Source organism: Lepidochelys kempii, chromosome 11 (assembly GCF_965140265.1).
Source record: "Lepidochelys kempii isolate rLepKem1 chromosome 11, rLepKem1.hap2, whole genome shotgun sequence".
Lineage (NCBI taxonomy): Eukaryota > Metazoa > Chordata > Testudines > Cheloniidae > Lepidochelys > Lepidochelys kempii.
This window is the reverse complement of record NC_133266.1, coordinates 13,429,649-13,444,538: the sequence shown is the minus strand read 5'-3', so window position 1 is coordinate 13,444,538 and position 14,890 is coordinate 13,429,649. Positions and strand designations below refer to the sequence as shown.

At 42.0% G+C, this 14,890-nt stretch overlaps 1 protein-coding gene across 3 annotated transcripts in view; it reads right to left on the bottom strand.

The window, feature by feature from the left end:
• The window catches only part of PARP9 (poly(ADP-ribose) polymerase family member 9), a 33,696-nt gene that overhangs the window by 10,158 nt on the left and 8,648 nt on the right, over positions 1 to 14,890 (bottom strand). For all 3 annotated transcript variants that reach the window (XM_073305202.1, XM_073305204.1, XM_073305203.1), the window contains exons 3-7: positions 8,362 to 9,203; positions 7,389 to 7,619; positions 7,083 to 7,301; positions 4,899 to 4,974; positions 1,005 to 1,379 (exon numbers count right to left, since the gene is read on the bottom strand). In XM_073305202.1, the coding sequence (XP_073161303.1) occupies positions 1,005 to 1,379; positions 4,899 to 4,974; positions 7,083 to 7,301; positions 7,389 to 7,619; positions 8,362 to 9,195 (1,735 nt within the window). In that variant the 5' untranslated portion in view covers positions 9,196 to 9,203. The remainder of the gene's footprint in view (positions 1 to 1,004; positions 1,380 to 4,898; positions 4,975 to 7,082; positions 7,302 to 7,388; positions 7,620 to 8,361; positions 9,204 to 14,890) is intronic.

Sequence of the window (14,890 nt, the reverse complement as noted above, 5' to 3'; positions counted from 1 at the left end):
AGTGAAAAAGCTTCTACTGAGTTCAATGAACTTTGGATATGGACACTACAGCACCTTTTTACACTCTTGTACATTTAAATAAAATAACTATCTGTCCAGATCTAGAAATTCTTTAAGTGATTCAACTTTGCTAAGGACGTTATAGCTTACATTTAAATTTGCTGAATATATTATGCCTGTTAAATCAAGTTCTACTAAAGGAACCAACGAAAAGTCAGAAACAGAAGAGACACAGGATGTATCATCTCCATTATATAGCTCTGCATTTGTGTATCTATCTTTTATACAACGGAACCCATCTTAAATGACCATCAAAATGACCAGGAAAAATGGTTGCCTAATAGGCTTTTAACTACAGGCCAAATAAAACTGACCTGGAAAAAGGGGATATTTCAAAGACAGGAAGTTGCCCTTTGAGGCAGTATTTGGTACAGGTTTCAAATTCATTCTTATTGTAACTCCACTGAAATAAATTAATTGACTTCAGTAATTTCTATATTGAAGTCAAAGGGTCTGATTCACTCCGACCAGAGCAACTATCTGTGGGACGCTGATAGCACTAGGTGTGCTGGCAGGAGGGGAGTGGCAGCAAGCAACCTACAAAGTATGCAGGACCAGTTCAGCAAGGGTATGCACTGATTCAACACATCTCCCAGGGAGCCTCAGATGGCTGGGCCGTTAGGCTGCCTTTCCTAGCGGAACTCCCAGAGTGAGGATTGGCAGCACAGTCACGTCCGCCTCAAATAGCATGACTAGCCCAGTGAAATAAACTGCAACCCACTGGAACCTTGCCCAGTGAATCAACTGAAGTCAACAAACTAACACGTGGTCTTTCAAGGCTTTGCACAGTGCCTATTACCATAGTATCTAAGCACACAGACTAATCAGACCCTACTGTATATTCATCATACATACAAACTGAAATACAAGCTCATCTAAATATTGGTAAGCCACATACATATTCTCCGCTTCATATTTGTTTTTATTCACTTAACCACACTGACCCTCTGACAGCAGCAGTTCCTCTTGTTTGGCTCTATTATTCTCTTGCACATCACACAGTAAATTTTCAATCATGAACACCGCATCAATTACAGCACCAGGAGGACCTTGAATCTCTAATCTTGCCTTTCCACCAACCACTTCTTCCGATATGGATACACCGAAACGCTGCAGACGAGACAGTTCTGCATGATCTTTTTTGCTAAGGTTAAAAATGTGATTGTTTTCTATAACGATAAGGTGACTTTCCTGGACTTGCATTATGTTTTTGATCCATATTTTTGCTGCTTCCAGTGCTTCACAGCGGTTTCCAATAAGTTCAATGGCCGGTCCAGTTTTTTTATTCTCTGTCTCCGTTTGTCTGTCAGAGTGTGACCCTGAAAGAAATACTGATTATATAAGTACAACTAGTAGACTGAAAAGTTCACAAGTACTGTCACAAGTTTCTATATGCAGCCTGAGATTTTGCAGCACAAGGAAACCTTACTGCCCTTATGGTACATTCAGAATGGGGATATGACAATAGACACTAAGGGGTAGATTTTTAAAGATATAAATGGCAGTTGGGCATGTAACTCCCATTAACTTTCAATTCTGCCTTTGAAAATCTCCATTTAAGGGCCTAATTCCACTCCTATTAAAGTCAATGGCAAATCTCTCATTGATTTATGTGGGACCAGGATTTGGCCTTAGTAATAATTAATAAATACAGTTTCATCCCACGTGTATAATATCTTTACATTTTGAAGTCAAATTAAATGGTAGTTCCTCTTCTGTGAGCCATTTAGAAACTTGTTCTTAATTTTCATGTTTTTCCACATTCCTCTAATGTGTGGTTTAAACAGAAGCTGCTATTTCAGGAGACACTGGAGATGATGAAATTAAATATTTACACAGACTGAAACCATAAATCTTGCTTTTAAGTCTCTAGTTAGGACTGTTTGTGTGTTAAGAGAATACACTGTAGTTCTACAGGGAAGTGAAGGAGAGGACACTGTCCTACTCACAAAGGAGCCCTTTTAAATCCCTTCTGGTGTTTGGCTCTGGATAAATGAAGTACTTTTTGCATTTTAACTACATCTGTGTACTCCCTGGATTTTTTTTTTTAAATACAATGTAAATCACTGCTAAAATCAATATGTTTCATTCACACTCACTTTGCATTAGCTAGCTAGAATATGTTTCAAATGACAACATTCTCAGCTTGTGTCATAAATATAAAGGGAAGGGTAAACCCCTTTGAAATCCCTCCTGGCCAGGGGAAAGCTCCTCTCACCTGTAAAGGGTTAAGAAGCTAAAGGAAACCTCGCTGGCACCTGACCAAAATGACCAATGAGGAGACAAGATATTTTCAAAAGCTGGGAGGAGGGAGAGAAACAAAGGGTCTGTGTCTGTCTGTATGCTGCTCTGGCCAGGGACAGAACAGGAATGGAGTCTTAGAACTTTTAGTAAGTAATCTAGCTAGGTACGTGTTAGTTTATGATGTCTTTAAATGGCTGAGAAAAGAACTGTGCTGAATAGAATGACTGTCCCTGTCTGTGTGTCTTTTTTGTAACTTAAGGTTTTGCCTAGAGGGGTTCTCTATGTTTTTGAATCTAATTACCCTGTAAGATATCTACCATCCTGATTTTACAGGGGGGATTTCTTTATTTCTATTTACTTCTATTTTTTATTAAAAGTCTTCTTGTAAAACACTGAATGCTTTTTCATTGTTCTCAGATCCAAGGGTTTGGGTCTGTGGTCACCTATGCAAATTGGTGAGGCTTTTTATCCAACATTTCCCAGGAAAGGGGGGGTGCAAGTGTTGGGAGGATTGTTCATTGTTCTTAAGATCCAAGGGTCTGGGTCTGTAGTCACCTAGGCAAATTGGTGAGGCTTTTTACCAAACCTTGTCCAGGAAGTGGGGTGCAAGGTTTTGGGAAGTATTTTGGGGGGAAGGACGCGTCCAAACAGCTCTTCCCCAGTAACCAGTATTAGTTTGGTGGTGGTAGCGGCCAGTCCAAGGACAAGGGGGGGAATATTTTGTACCTTGGGGAAGTTTTGACCTGAGCTGGTAAAGATAAGCTTAGGAGGTTTTTTCATGCAGGTCCCCACATCTGTACCCTAGAGTTCAGAGTGGGGGAGGAACCTTGACAGCTTGTAATAAAGAGTCTATTGATAGAAATAAATGGCAATGGGCTGGAGTGCTGCCAGCAATCATTTGAACGTAGGAGGCACAAAACAAATACAACTCGCCTGCCTACAAGGAGGGAAGGAATGCTAACCCATGATGCCATCCTCATCTCTTGAACTAAAATTTTACCCTTTGGCACCAGGGCCCAATCACATGAAGTACTTTGTGCCATCAACTCCCACTGATTGCAGTTGGTACTGACGGTGTTCAGCATCTCACAGGACAAGGCGAAAAGTTGAACAAAACTGTACTGGAAACTCCGAAGTGTTAACTAAAGACAGGGCACTGCCTATTGCCAGTGCAGGTTTTACTGTTAATTAAACATATAGAATAAGCTCTGGAACTTTATAGTAGCTAAAATGCACTCAGCCAACGTCCCCCAAAGCTTAATTATCATTTTAAAGTTAAAGTCAGATGTACAAACTTCTGGGCATGGTTCAAGGAAAACTGAGAAAAAAATAAGGAAACAACTTTGATCACCACCATGCTGAACAGGGACAGTTGTGTTCATGTCCTCTCAGCAGGGGACCTCTGGTAGAGCTTTCTCTCAGATCAACCAGTGATGATGATTTTCACATGGAGCCCTTTCAGATTCATTAGAAACCAAAGCACAGGGCACAATTCAGGCCTAGATTATATCTGTTTCTAATAGCATATCCCAAAGATACATTCAGGGGGCACCCTCCCTCCCTCCCTCAGAGTTGGGGTATCGCAAGGGCTGAATCAAGCCCCACCATACCTAACTTAAAGGGTTCTGTTGGTCTCTCTCTTGATTTGAACTAGTCAAAGTTTATTTTTGTTCACTGGATCAGTGACAATTAACTAGGCTGAGGAAAGGACTGGCTAGATAATTTCATGGTCACTAACTAGACTTGTAGCCATTCAAGCCAGAATGCATAAGCTGATTAAAACTTGTGCGTCAGGATCAGAAAGGAACTCCTCTTGCCCCAGAAAAGGCATGGCACAAATGGCTAGGTGAGTTATTGGAGGCCAGAAGGGTCGCCTTCCTCTGAAGTATCAGCTACCCAAACACTGCTGGAGGCAGCAAGGATCTGAGTCTGATACAACAAAACCTATGTTCTACAGAAGGATGGTGCTGATCATGTTCTATATCTGTTTGCAAGAGCTGGAATGAAGGTGCCAAAGCAGAGTAGTTAGAACTTTCTGTGTCAACAATTTACCATACCCATTGGCTCCTGAAATGGAAGGAACTGGGATGAAGATGATTGATTAGAGAGAATAATTGATAACTGTCAAAGCTCAGCTGTCCTCCAGTTTGTATTCACATTTAAGAAATCCTGCTTTTGAACTAGCAAACCCAAAGATCAGTATTCAGCCCTAACTCTTGATAACATCAATGTCAATGACATGGGTTCTTCAAGGGGCAAAAGACTGCAAAGCGTCTGAAGAGTTGAATAGTTAGATCAACAGTTACATTTTTGTTTACATGAATGAGAATCCGGTAAGTAAAAAGGAGTCTAAATATAGTAATACTAAAACAAGTTTTCCAAAACACAATTTTAGAAGAGGTAACACATTTTCCCCATTATATCAAAACCAGTCTTGTCTTCTTCACCTCTTATCACCCAGTCTGACAAACAATGAAACAAGTCAAAAACTAAACACAGAGCTCCTGTGTGATGATTTCACCCCCAGACACCAGATATTTATTATGAGAGTATAATTTTCAGAACTTTACTCACCCTTTGTGCTCCTTACTTACCCAAATCGTCACTTTTGTTGCATTTCACATCTTCTCCCAGTTTGCTTTTAGCTGAATCAAACTTGGTTTGGAAAGCCTTGACAAAGAAAGATTTAGAATCCATTTACAACCAGCTATGTGTTAAACCACTCACAAATGAACAGAGTCTGTCTCTCCAGATTTCTGTTGGGAAAGCAGTTTTAGTCAGTCTCCTTAAACACAGGGCCTGATGCTGGTCTCCTGTGCCAAACCTGGTTCCAGGGCTTTGTACAGGGACATGGACGGCATGCATGGGTGGCACTCTCTCCAGTTCCATGTGGAGATAATATGTGGGGAACCCACGTGGCCAGGCTGTGGCTACTATTATAGCTTATGGGCCAGAGCAGAAGCAATTTCTTCTACTTACGGTTTTATGCTGATGGATCCATGCTGCGCATTGAGGCACTGACTATCCCCTTAGCTAACTCACAAAGCTCCTCTCCATAGTCTCATGTGGAAAACCATTGAGGAGCACTGTTCTGTGCAGTGGGTTTGGGCTTCCTGCAGACTGACCTCCCTGAGCAGTGAAAATACACTACTCATGTTGGTTTTTAGCCTTCAAGGCCTGTGGCGAGAAGAGGACAGCTTTTGGCATATTAGTGAAACAACTGGCAGTGTGAGCATGTGGTCCAAGAAAACACGGAGACAAATGATAACCAAGTGTAATTTGTCAGTGTTCTGACACACAGAAAAAATGATAAAAATCATCTTCAAATGCCATGAAAAGTACATTGCAAATTAATACTACATTAGAAAATAAGATTTTACACTGAATTATACTGACAAAAAAATGAAGCAACTGCACTATAGATCTAAAGCATAGAGGAGTAAAAGTCACTGTAATTAAACTTGGAAATTCTTATTGTAAATATTTCTAAAACTGAGGGGCAATATCAGAGTTTACACGCAAGGTAGTGTAAGTTACATGTCAATGAGTTGGTATAAGTCCATTTATTTGACTCTAGGAGTCAAAATTGATGTAACCTACACATCAATGGCATGGAAGAGATGATGTATCAGGAAAAGCAACTAACAGGAAGGACCAAGAGGGTAGGAGTGGCTACCCCTTTTTCCAGATCTTCAGCATGTAAATTATGTTCAGACTCCCTTACACCCAGTTACTGATACATTACACTTCACATCTGAATTTGGTCCTGAGTATGATTCAATTTTCCACGATAGCCTTTCAGAGCAGAAGCAAGAGCATAATGTAACCTTTTTGCCAGCCCACACTCTATTGTGCCGAATATTACTTTTGCTACAGTATACAGGCTCACTCCTCACCTACTGAGGTCAGTCGGAGGTTTGGGTTCAACAAGAACAGCATCAATTTATAATTATATTTTTATAATATATGGATACCTAAAACAGCCATGTATAAATCACCTGGGCCAAATTCTCTGCTGACATAAACTGGGACAGTTCCACTGAAATCATCAGCAGACAATTTGGCCTCATGTGCCTACAGCCTGGTCCACCATAGAAGGCAAAGTCCTTTGTAACACTACATTGCTACAGGAGATGATTAGACAGAATTTGCTAAATGCATTTTCCATGGCATAACTTCAGCAGAAGTACTTTAGAAAGTCCCCGGTAAGTGGGAAGCAACACCTTCACTGTATACTCCCTGCCAGCCCCAAGAACTGCAGGAGGCCTACGTGACAGCCATGCTGTTGGGGCTATGGATAGGAAGACAACTAAGTAAGTTCCCCAGGGGACTGGTGGATTTCAGTCAGAGTTTATCTGGAGTTCCTGCCAATTGAACCAGCAGAGACACACCATCTGCACATTTTCCCTTCCGCGGAGCCATGCAGCAGGAAGCAAGCTGGCAACTGGGCAAAAGAGGGGATAGCACCCTGCCACGCTAGACTAGAATTCATATTCCGGGGGGATCTGTTTCTTACATAGGCTGATTCCTATCCCCTGCCAGGACGCCATTTATTGTCTCTTTCAGGGAAGGATGTCAATCAAATTCCCAGTCCAACCTCACCAGGTTTGATCTTCCTCTGGGTTTCTTCACAAGACACACCAGAGGCTTGCTATCTATTGTTACAAATGTTACATATAGTTTGGTATGTAAAGTACTTTAGCTTGTAGAAATTCAAGGAAACTTTCTTCATGATTATTGTGAGTTCTTCTACTTATAGTTAACACTAAATACCTTACCTTGTAGACAAAACTGTTATTTGGATGGATCACAAAATACACATCTAACTTCCTTCCAGGATGTTCCTTTGCAAAGCTTAAAACTTCGTCAATCATAATATTTGCCACTTCATCCTTTGGCAAATGTAATACTCCAGATCCAATTACTGGGAAGGAAATTGAAGGAAATGGATACTCCTGAATCTTAAGCAAACATCTTGACATTGCAGTTTTTAGTACCTGCAGAAAAAAAAGGAGAGTTTTACACCTTATTTTACTTTTTGACATTAAGAAGAGGAGTGAAAATCTTCTCTAACAGAACATCACCTTGCGTGAATCACTGCTGTTTTGTGATGACCATACTACGTGGAGCACAGACTTGCAGGCCAGATTGTATCCTTTTGTCAATATGAATTTCTCACAAGATGGAGGAAGTTTTTGTAACTCAAACAGAAATTCTTGCTGAAGAGATGAGCCTGCTTTTTGCAGAATTGCTCTTGAAATGTTTCCTCTTGACAGATCATCATTTATGACCACAGAATTAACAATAATTGCAGTCTGGAAGAAAACAACACAAGCTTTCAGTATATTTCACTTCAGGTGAAGGGATATTCTACCTGCACTGCAGTCAGATCCCCACTTCAAATGTACCTGTGCAGCTGGTGGAATTTTTCTTATAAAAACTCCATCCACCCAGAAACTTCACCTTTTAAGGGACGTCTACACTACATGCTTCTTTCGATGTTTTGTAGAATGCTCTCCAATCAACTTAGCAGGTCTTCACCAGACCAGCCAAATCAACATTGCTGCATCAATCGCAGCAGTGCCAATTTAGCCAGTAGTATAGACGTCTTCAGAGGAGCATTCGTCCCATCCCAGGGGAAAAAAAAAAAACCAGGTCATGATAGGAACTAGGAGAGTAAACTTCTTGGGGATACATGAAAAAATGTTAACTATTAAAATATTACATAAAAAAAGTAAATGTTAACAGAGTCAGGACAGTCAATAACTTTATTCTATCTGTTGCTGTCTTCTATCCTGTCCTAGCAGGGCTCACTCAGAAAGAAAACTTTTCAAACTCAAAAGACATATTATAAGAAGACACCTGGGTATATATTGTATTGGTCCACCGATTCTAACGTTGGGTGACTAAAGACAAGAGGGCAAGATGCATATATACTGGATCAATACAACATGCCCTCTAATCTCTTAGGATCCAATCCTGCAAGGTGCTGGGATGCAACTCCACACTCAGCACTTTACAAGATCAGGGTCCTCAGGGTCCACTGTGATGACTTACTTTCTGATCTTCAATTTGTCCTCTTATGATATGTAGGTGGAGACCATTGATTGTGATCGAATCTGGAAGCTGGTTTGCTGAAGCTGGTGGAGTCTCCTGAAGTGCGTTGATGTCACTCCTGCCCAGCAGCTTTTCACAGGCCATTTTCATTGCTGCAACTGTGGGCTCAGCAAGGTTCACCAAGTGGATTTCTTTGACCCAGCCAAATAATGGAGCTAGCTCCACAAAATTCTTTATAGTCTTTACAATCACGTGAGCACATAAATCTAGTGGGAAGCCAAAAATTCCTGAGCTCACTGCAGGGATAGCCACAGACTTTATATTATTCTCTGGAGCATTAACATAATGCAGAACATTTATAATAGCTGCTTCAAGTATTTGACAACATCTCTGACTTTGATATACAGACCATCTTGGACCTACTGTGTGGATAATTTTCTTACAAGAAAGCCTGCCTCCACCTGTTACCGCTATTTGACCAGTAGTGAGTGTTCCATGGCGCTCAATATAACGTTTACTCTCTTGTTTAATTTCTGGCCCACCAGCTTTCACCAGGGCAAGAGCAAGGCCTCCAATATGCTGCAGATGTTCATTGGCTGCATTGACCAAAGCATCAGCGTTATGTCTTGTCAGATCATCCATCCAAACAGATATCTCAATTCCTTCCTTCAGGCTTTTCCTGTATACTTCAAGAGGACATCTTATACTCTTAAGAAGAGATATACAACCAAACTTCTTCTCAAGGAGGTCACGTAGACAGCTCTCTCGTTTTGTAAGGATTTCATAAACATCTTTACTGATGGGAATTGTTAAGCTTTCCTCCTCAGTTTCCATGCTGGATACTAGATAATAAAACAATTAAGAGAAATGCAGTGATCTAATGTCAAACACATTTTTAAAGCACAGCATATTTTAAAGCTTTCAATCATTATTTTTTAAACTGACTTGCAATGATAAAAGGAATGATCAGTAAGTAATTTTCCCTTGTCATAGTCTTCTCTTCTCCCACTCTACCTTAGGGTATGTCTACACTTACATTTTATAGTGCTCTAACTTGCTTGCTCAGGGGTGGGAAAAATCACCCCCCTGAGAGCAGCAAGACTGAGCACATTAAAGCGCTAGTGTAGACAGGTTCTGAGCGCTGGGAGCCATGCTCCCAGCACTCGGAACTAATCCCCTTGTGGAGATGGATTACCAGGAGCACTGGGAGAGCTCTCTCCCAGCACTGCGCATGACCACACTGAGAAAAATTGGTGGGTGCTCTGCACTCACTGGCAACCAAGCTCCCCACCTGCCCCCTACCCCAGCTCACCTCCACCTCCGGTCCGCCTCCTTCCCTGAGCGTGCTGCATCCCCAATTCTCCTCCCAGCGCTTGCCGCTGCAAAACAGCTGTTTTGCGACGTAACAAGCTGTGGGAGGGAGGGGGAGGAGCGGGAACGTGGCGCACTCAGGGGAGGAGGCGGGAAAAAGGCGGGGCCGGGACAGGGATTTGGAGAAGGAGTCCAATAGGGGCAGGGAGGGGGCTGAGTTGAGGCAGGGACTTTGGGGAAAGGGTTGGAATGGGGGCGGGGCAGGGGCGGAGTCCAGGCGGGACCGGGGGTCAAGCACCCACTGGCGCCAGGAGAAGTTGGCGCCTATGCTGGATAGAACTAGCAATGAAGAGCTGCAAAGGTCTTTATACCATTACTAATCCCCAGAGATATATATTCTTCTGTGTTGGTAGATTTCTATAGAACTACACACAGTAGCATAGGTGCCGGAGCACTCACAGGGGAAAATGAGTGGGTGCTCTGCACCCACCGGCAGCCAAGTTCCCCACCCTGCCTGCCCCCCTCACCTCCGCTCTGCCTCGTCTCTACCTCTTCCCCTGAGCACGCTGCGTCCCCGTTCCTCCGCCTACTTCCGAGCACTTGCCGCTGCCAAACAGCTGTAGCAAGCTCTAGGAGGGAGCAGGGAGGAATGGGAAAATGGCACGCTCAGGGGAGAAGGTGGGGAAGAGGCATGGAATTGGGGAAAGAGTCAGAATGGGGCGGAGTTGGGGCAGGCACTTTGGGTAAGAGGTTGGAATGGGAGCAGGAGGGGGCGGGGCAGGGGTGGAGTCAGGACAGGGGTAGAGGAGTGGCGAGCACCCACTGGCATCAGTAGAAGTCGGCGCCTATATACAGTAGGTATCTTGTTAACTTTTTTGTGTAAATCCTTACAATTTGCATGAGTTTACCACACTTTTCAGCTGAGCTACAGTACCTATTTCTCTGCACAGTTGTAGTCTAAAAATAGACTGTTCTGCCTATCATTGTTAGTAAGGTGCACTGAATTTAAATGGCTTTCCATCAAAACATCTTTTCTTTAGCACACTACTTTTAAAGGTGTGAAGAAACCACATAAAACTAACGAAACATAAAATTGACATCCTTATCCAAGTCATACATTTTGGTTTGCTTTCAACTAAACCATTTGCATGCTTTCAACTTTACTTGTTTTAGCTGCAGTCAGGGTGGGTAAAAATCAATGATTTAAAAAAAAAATTTTTAAATCGGATACATTATAACTCAAAGGTATCTCATCATGGAATAGGGATTATAAACTCTAATTCTATAGTATGAGACAATATATTCATGTAAAGTTTAAGAAAAGTTTTGTAAATGAGTTCCAATAGTTCACGGAGTAAAGATGCAATCTTATGGGGTTCCAGGGGTTCTGTATAGATTATTTAGGTAATCTTTCTATCTACCCAATGGGACTCAGTGCTCAGTCTAGAAGATACGATCAGAGATGCTTAGTTTTTCAGTTCTCAAACTGTGGATTTGTGTCTCCAGAGATAACATGCTTGTTAACAGCAAAAATGTTTTAAAATAAATAAATAATAGAGAGAGGTGAGATATAACAGATTTCAACCCTACTGTCCCTCTGCAAATTTGTGTACACAGAGTCGATCCCTTACCTCTCTCTAAAAGTGCAAAGTTTCAAAAAATTCAATGAATAGAAGATTGTTGGGGGCAGAATAGATCTGGACAAGAAGAAGAAGTCTGGAGATAAATGTGAGAAGGGAGGGACAAGCAGTAGAAACAAAAGTGAAACTGTTTGAGCAGCATATTCCAGAAGTCTTGAGGTCTTTCTGAGTGTAGCCTTCATTGAGTTGAGATCTACCATACCATTCTCTCACTAAAAGGGGAAACCTATAATGGCAGCAGGCCGTAAAAGAGACCCAGTTTGGAAATATTTTAATGAAGTTCCTCTACCTGTGGGTAAGACAGGCATGCGTGCAAAATGCAAACAGTGCAACAAAGAAATGCAGGGCCTGGTTGCCCAAATGAAACAACATCATGAGAAGTGTTCCTTCTCAGGAGGAAAGCTGCATTGAAGATGATGAAAGGAACATGTCTGAACATGCAGGATCTTCAGGTTGGTAAACTTTTTTATTTCATACTTCTTTCTTAAGGACTGCCTGTCTTCCTTCTGGACTATTCTTGAATTCTCATGTTTGAGCAAAAAATATAGTTGTTACTCTATGGTACTATCATTTTAGATGCAGTTGTGATACAAAAAATAAATAGCTGAAACAGGCAGATCTTCCCTTTACAATTTCACCTTTAAAGTAGTACTGAGTGTCAGTGAATGCAATGAGTAATACTAAATGAGCAATTTGGTAATAATAATTAAATAACTGCATTGACTTATTTTGTTTAGGAGAATCCATCCTCAACATACAGGATTCTGAAGACTATCCACCTTCAAGATCACTATAATTTTCTATAATTTCAGAGTTATCTGACAATGATAGTGTTTCACTCACATCATGTGTGATGTTATTCACAAACTGGGACCATATAAATCATTGTTGCAACCAAGGTCCTGTAGAGGCACCAAATCTTGTATAAAGGGGGTCAAATAAGGTGTCTAAGACAAGGTTATGGTTTGCTGGTTATAATTATGCTATCTGTTTGTGTGTATCATTTTTGTAGTTGAAGTTAGGAATTTTGGCTCTATACTGTCTGTATTTCAAACATATGCTATGCCAGTGGTTCTCAAAGCCGGTCCACCGCTTGCTCAGGGAAAGTCCCTGGCGGGCCGGGCCGGTTTGTTTACCTGCCACGTCTGCAGGTTCAGCTGATCGCGGCTCCCACTGGCCATGGTTCGCGGCTCCAGGCCAATGGGGGCTGCGGGAAGCAGCACGGGCTGAGCTGGCCGCCCTTCCCACAGCCCCCATTGGCCTGGAGCGCTGAACCGCAGCCAGTGGGAGCCACGATCGGGCAAACCTGCGGACGCGGCAGGTAAACAAACCGACCCAGCCCGCCAGGGGCTTTCCCTGAACAAGTGGCGGACCAGCTTTGAGAAGCTCTGTGCTATGCTTCTGGGTGACACCCCAGACAAGTTGGTGTCAGCTCTGCCTAGCCCGCTTGATGGCCCATTAAGGACCATCAGCTATACAACTGACCCACTGAAAGAAGGCAGATACACCTTGTCACTCAGCAAGGTTTGCAGGGACATGCCTATGGACAGAACTCTAAGGTTTTATCTTGCCATATGCCCGAATGCTTGTCTTTGGAACAAAGAAAGAGAAGCCACATGACAAGAGACTATAAAAGGCTGCTGCAGCTCCTCCATCTTGTCTTCAATCCTGCTTCTTGCCTCTGGAGGGACTTTGCTGCAAATGGAAGCTCTAAACAAAGGACTGAATGACCAATCCCAGCTGTAGATGTACTCCAGAGACTTGATTTGAACCTGCAGTTTATTCTATCACTGCTACAAGCCTGAACCAAGAATTTTGCCATTACTGTATGTAATTGATTCCATTTAATCAATTCTAGCTCTCATCTATATCTTTTTCGTTTTATGAATAAACCTTTAGATTTTAGATTCTAAAGAATTGGCAACAGCGTGATTTGTGGGTAAGATCTAACTTGTATCTTGACCTGGGTCTGGGGCTTAGTCCTTTGGGATCAGGAGAACCTCTTTTCTTTTACTGGGGTATTGGTTTTCATAACCTTTTTCCCCATAACGAGTGGCACTGGTGGTGATACTGGGAAACTGGAGTGTCTAAGGGAATTCCTTGTGTGACTTATGGTTAGCCAGTGGGGTAAAACCAAAGTCTTCTCTGTTTGGCTGGTTTGGTTTGCCTTGGTATGCACAGAAACCCAAGCCTTGGGCTGTAACTGCCCTGCTTTAAGCAATTTGTCCTGAATTGGCACTCTCAGTTGGGTCCCACCAGAACCAGCATCGTTACATCATGTATGTCACATAGCCACAGTATATCACCTGTAGCAAAAAGAAAAATAAATCTCCATCAACCAGAAACAACCATAGATAAATTTGTGATAAGAACCAGATTACAAAACGAGATAATTGATGAAAAAAATTGCCTGGTTTGTTTATGCAACAAACTCTCCTTTCCATATGACTGAGAACCCACACTTCATTAACATGGTTCAGCCATTAAGACTAGGACAAAGTCCACCCAACAGAGCAGATGTCGCAGGCAAACTGCTGGATAAAGTGTGTGAAAGAGAAATTGAGCAGTGTGCAAAAGGTCTAGAGGGTTAAAATTGTTAACCTGAGTCTTGATGGGTGGAGCAAAATCCTGTTGTATGTGCTTGTGTGCCAACAGAAGAAGGGAACTGATACATCAGGAAATGCACTCACAGCAGAATGCTTACAAGAAGTAGCAGTAAAAGCTATAACAAACTATGAAAAAAAATGCAAATGTCTAGTACAAAGCTTGGTCACAGACAATGCTGAAAACGTATCCAAGGTGAGAAGAAATTATTTACAAGAGAGTCCCAAACTAATAACATACGGTTGCAGTGCTCATTTGATGCACCTCCTAGCCAAAGACTTCAGTGGTCCAGAAATAAAGGCTAATGTTGAAATTGCAAAACAACCACTTTTCAGCAGCTGCTCTGAAAAAAGTGGGAGGAACCAAGCTAACTCTCCCACAAGACGTGCGATGGAACTCAGTAGTGGACTGTTTTCAGCACTATATCAAGAACTGGCTTAATCTGATGACAGTTTGTGAACAAAATTGTGAAAAAACAGATGGCACTGTCACAGCCAAAGTTCCCAACATTAGGATTAAGAGAAAAGTTGAACACATGCTGAGTACCCTGAAGCCCATTTCTGTAGCCTTGAACAAAATGCAGGGAACTAGCTGTTTTATTGCAGACGCTGTTGAAACTTGGAAGGAACTGAGCGAGATCTTAAAAAGAGAAATATGCAATGACAGAGTTAAATTACAAGCATTACAGAATCGAATGGGACAAGCACTATCTCCAGCTCATTTTCTTGCAAATATTCTCGATACTCGGTATCAGGGTCAAACCTTAACTGCTGAAGAAGAGGAGTTGGCGATGACATGGACATCCAGCAATCATCCCTCCATAATGCCAACTATAATAAACTTCAGAACTAAGGGTGAACCATTCAAGAAATATATGTTTGCTGATGATGTTTTAAAGAAAGTCACACCAGTGAACTTGGATTCAGAGACTGTTGAAGTGATAATCTCACTTTTATCAGCAGTAGCTTCTTCTG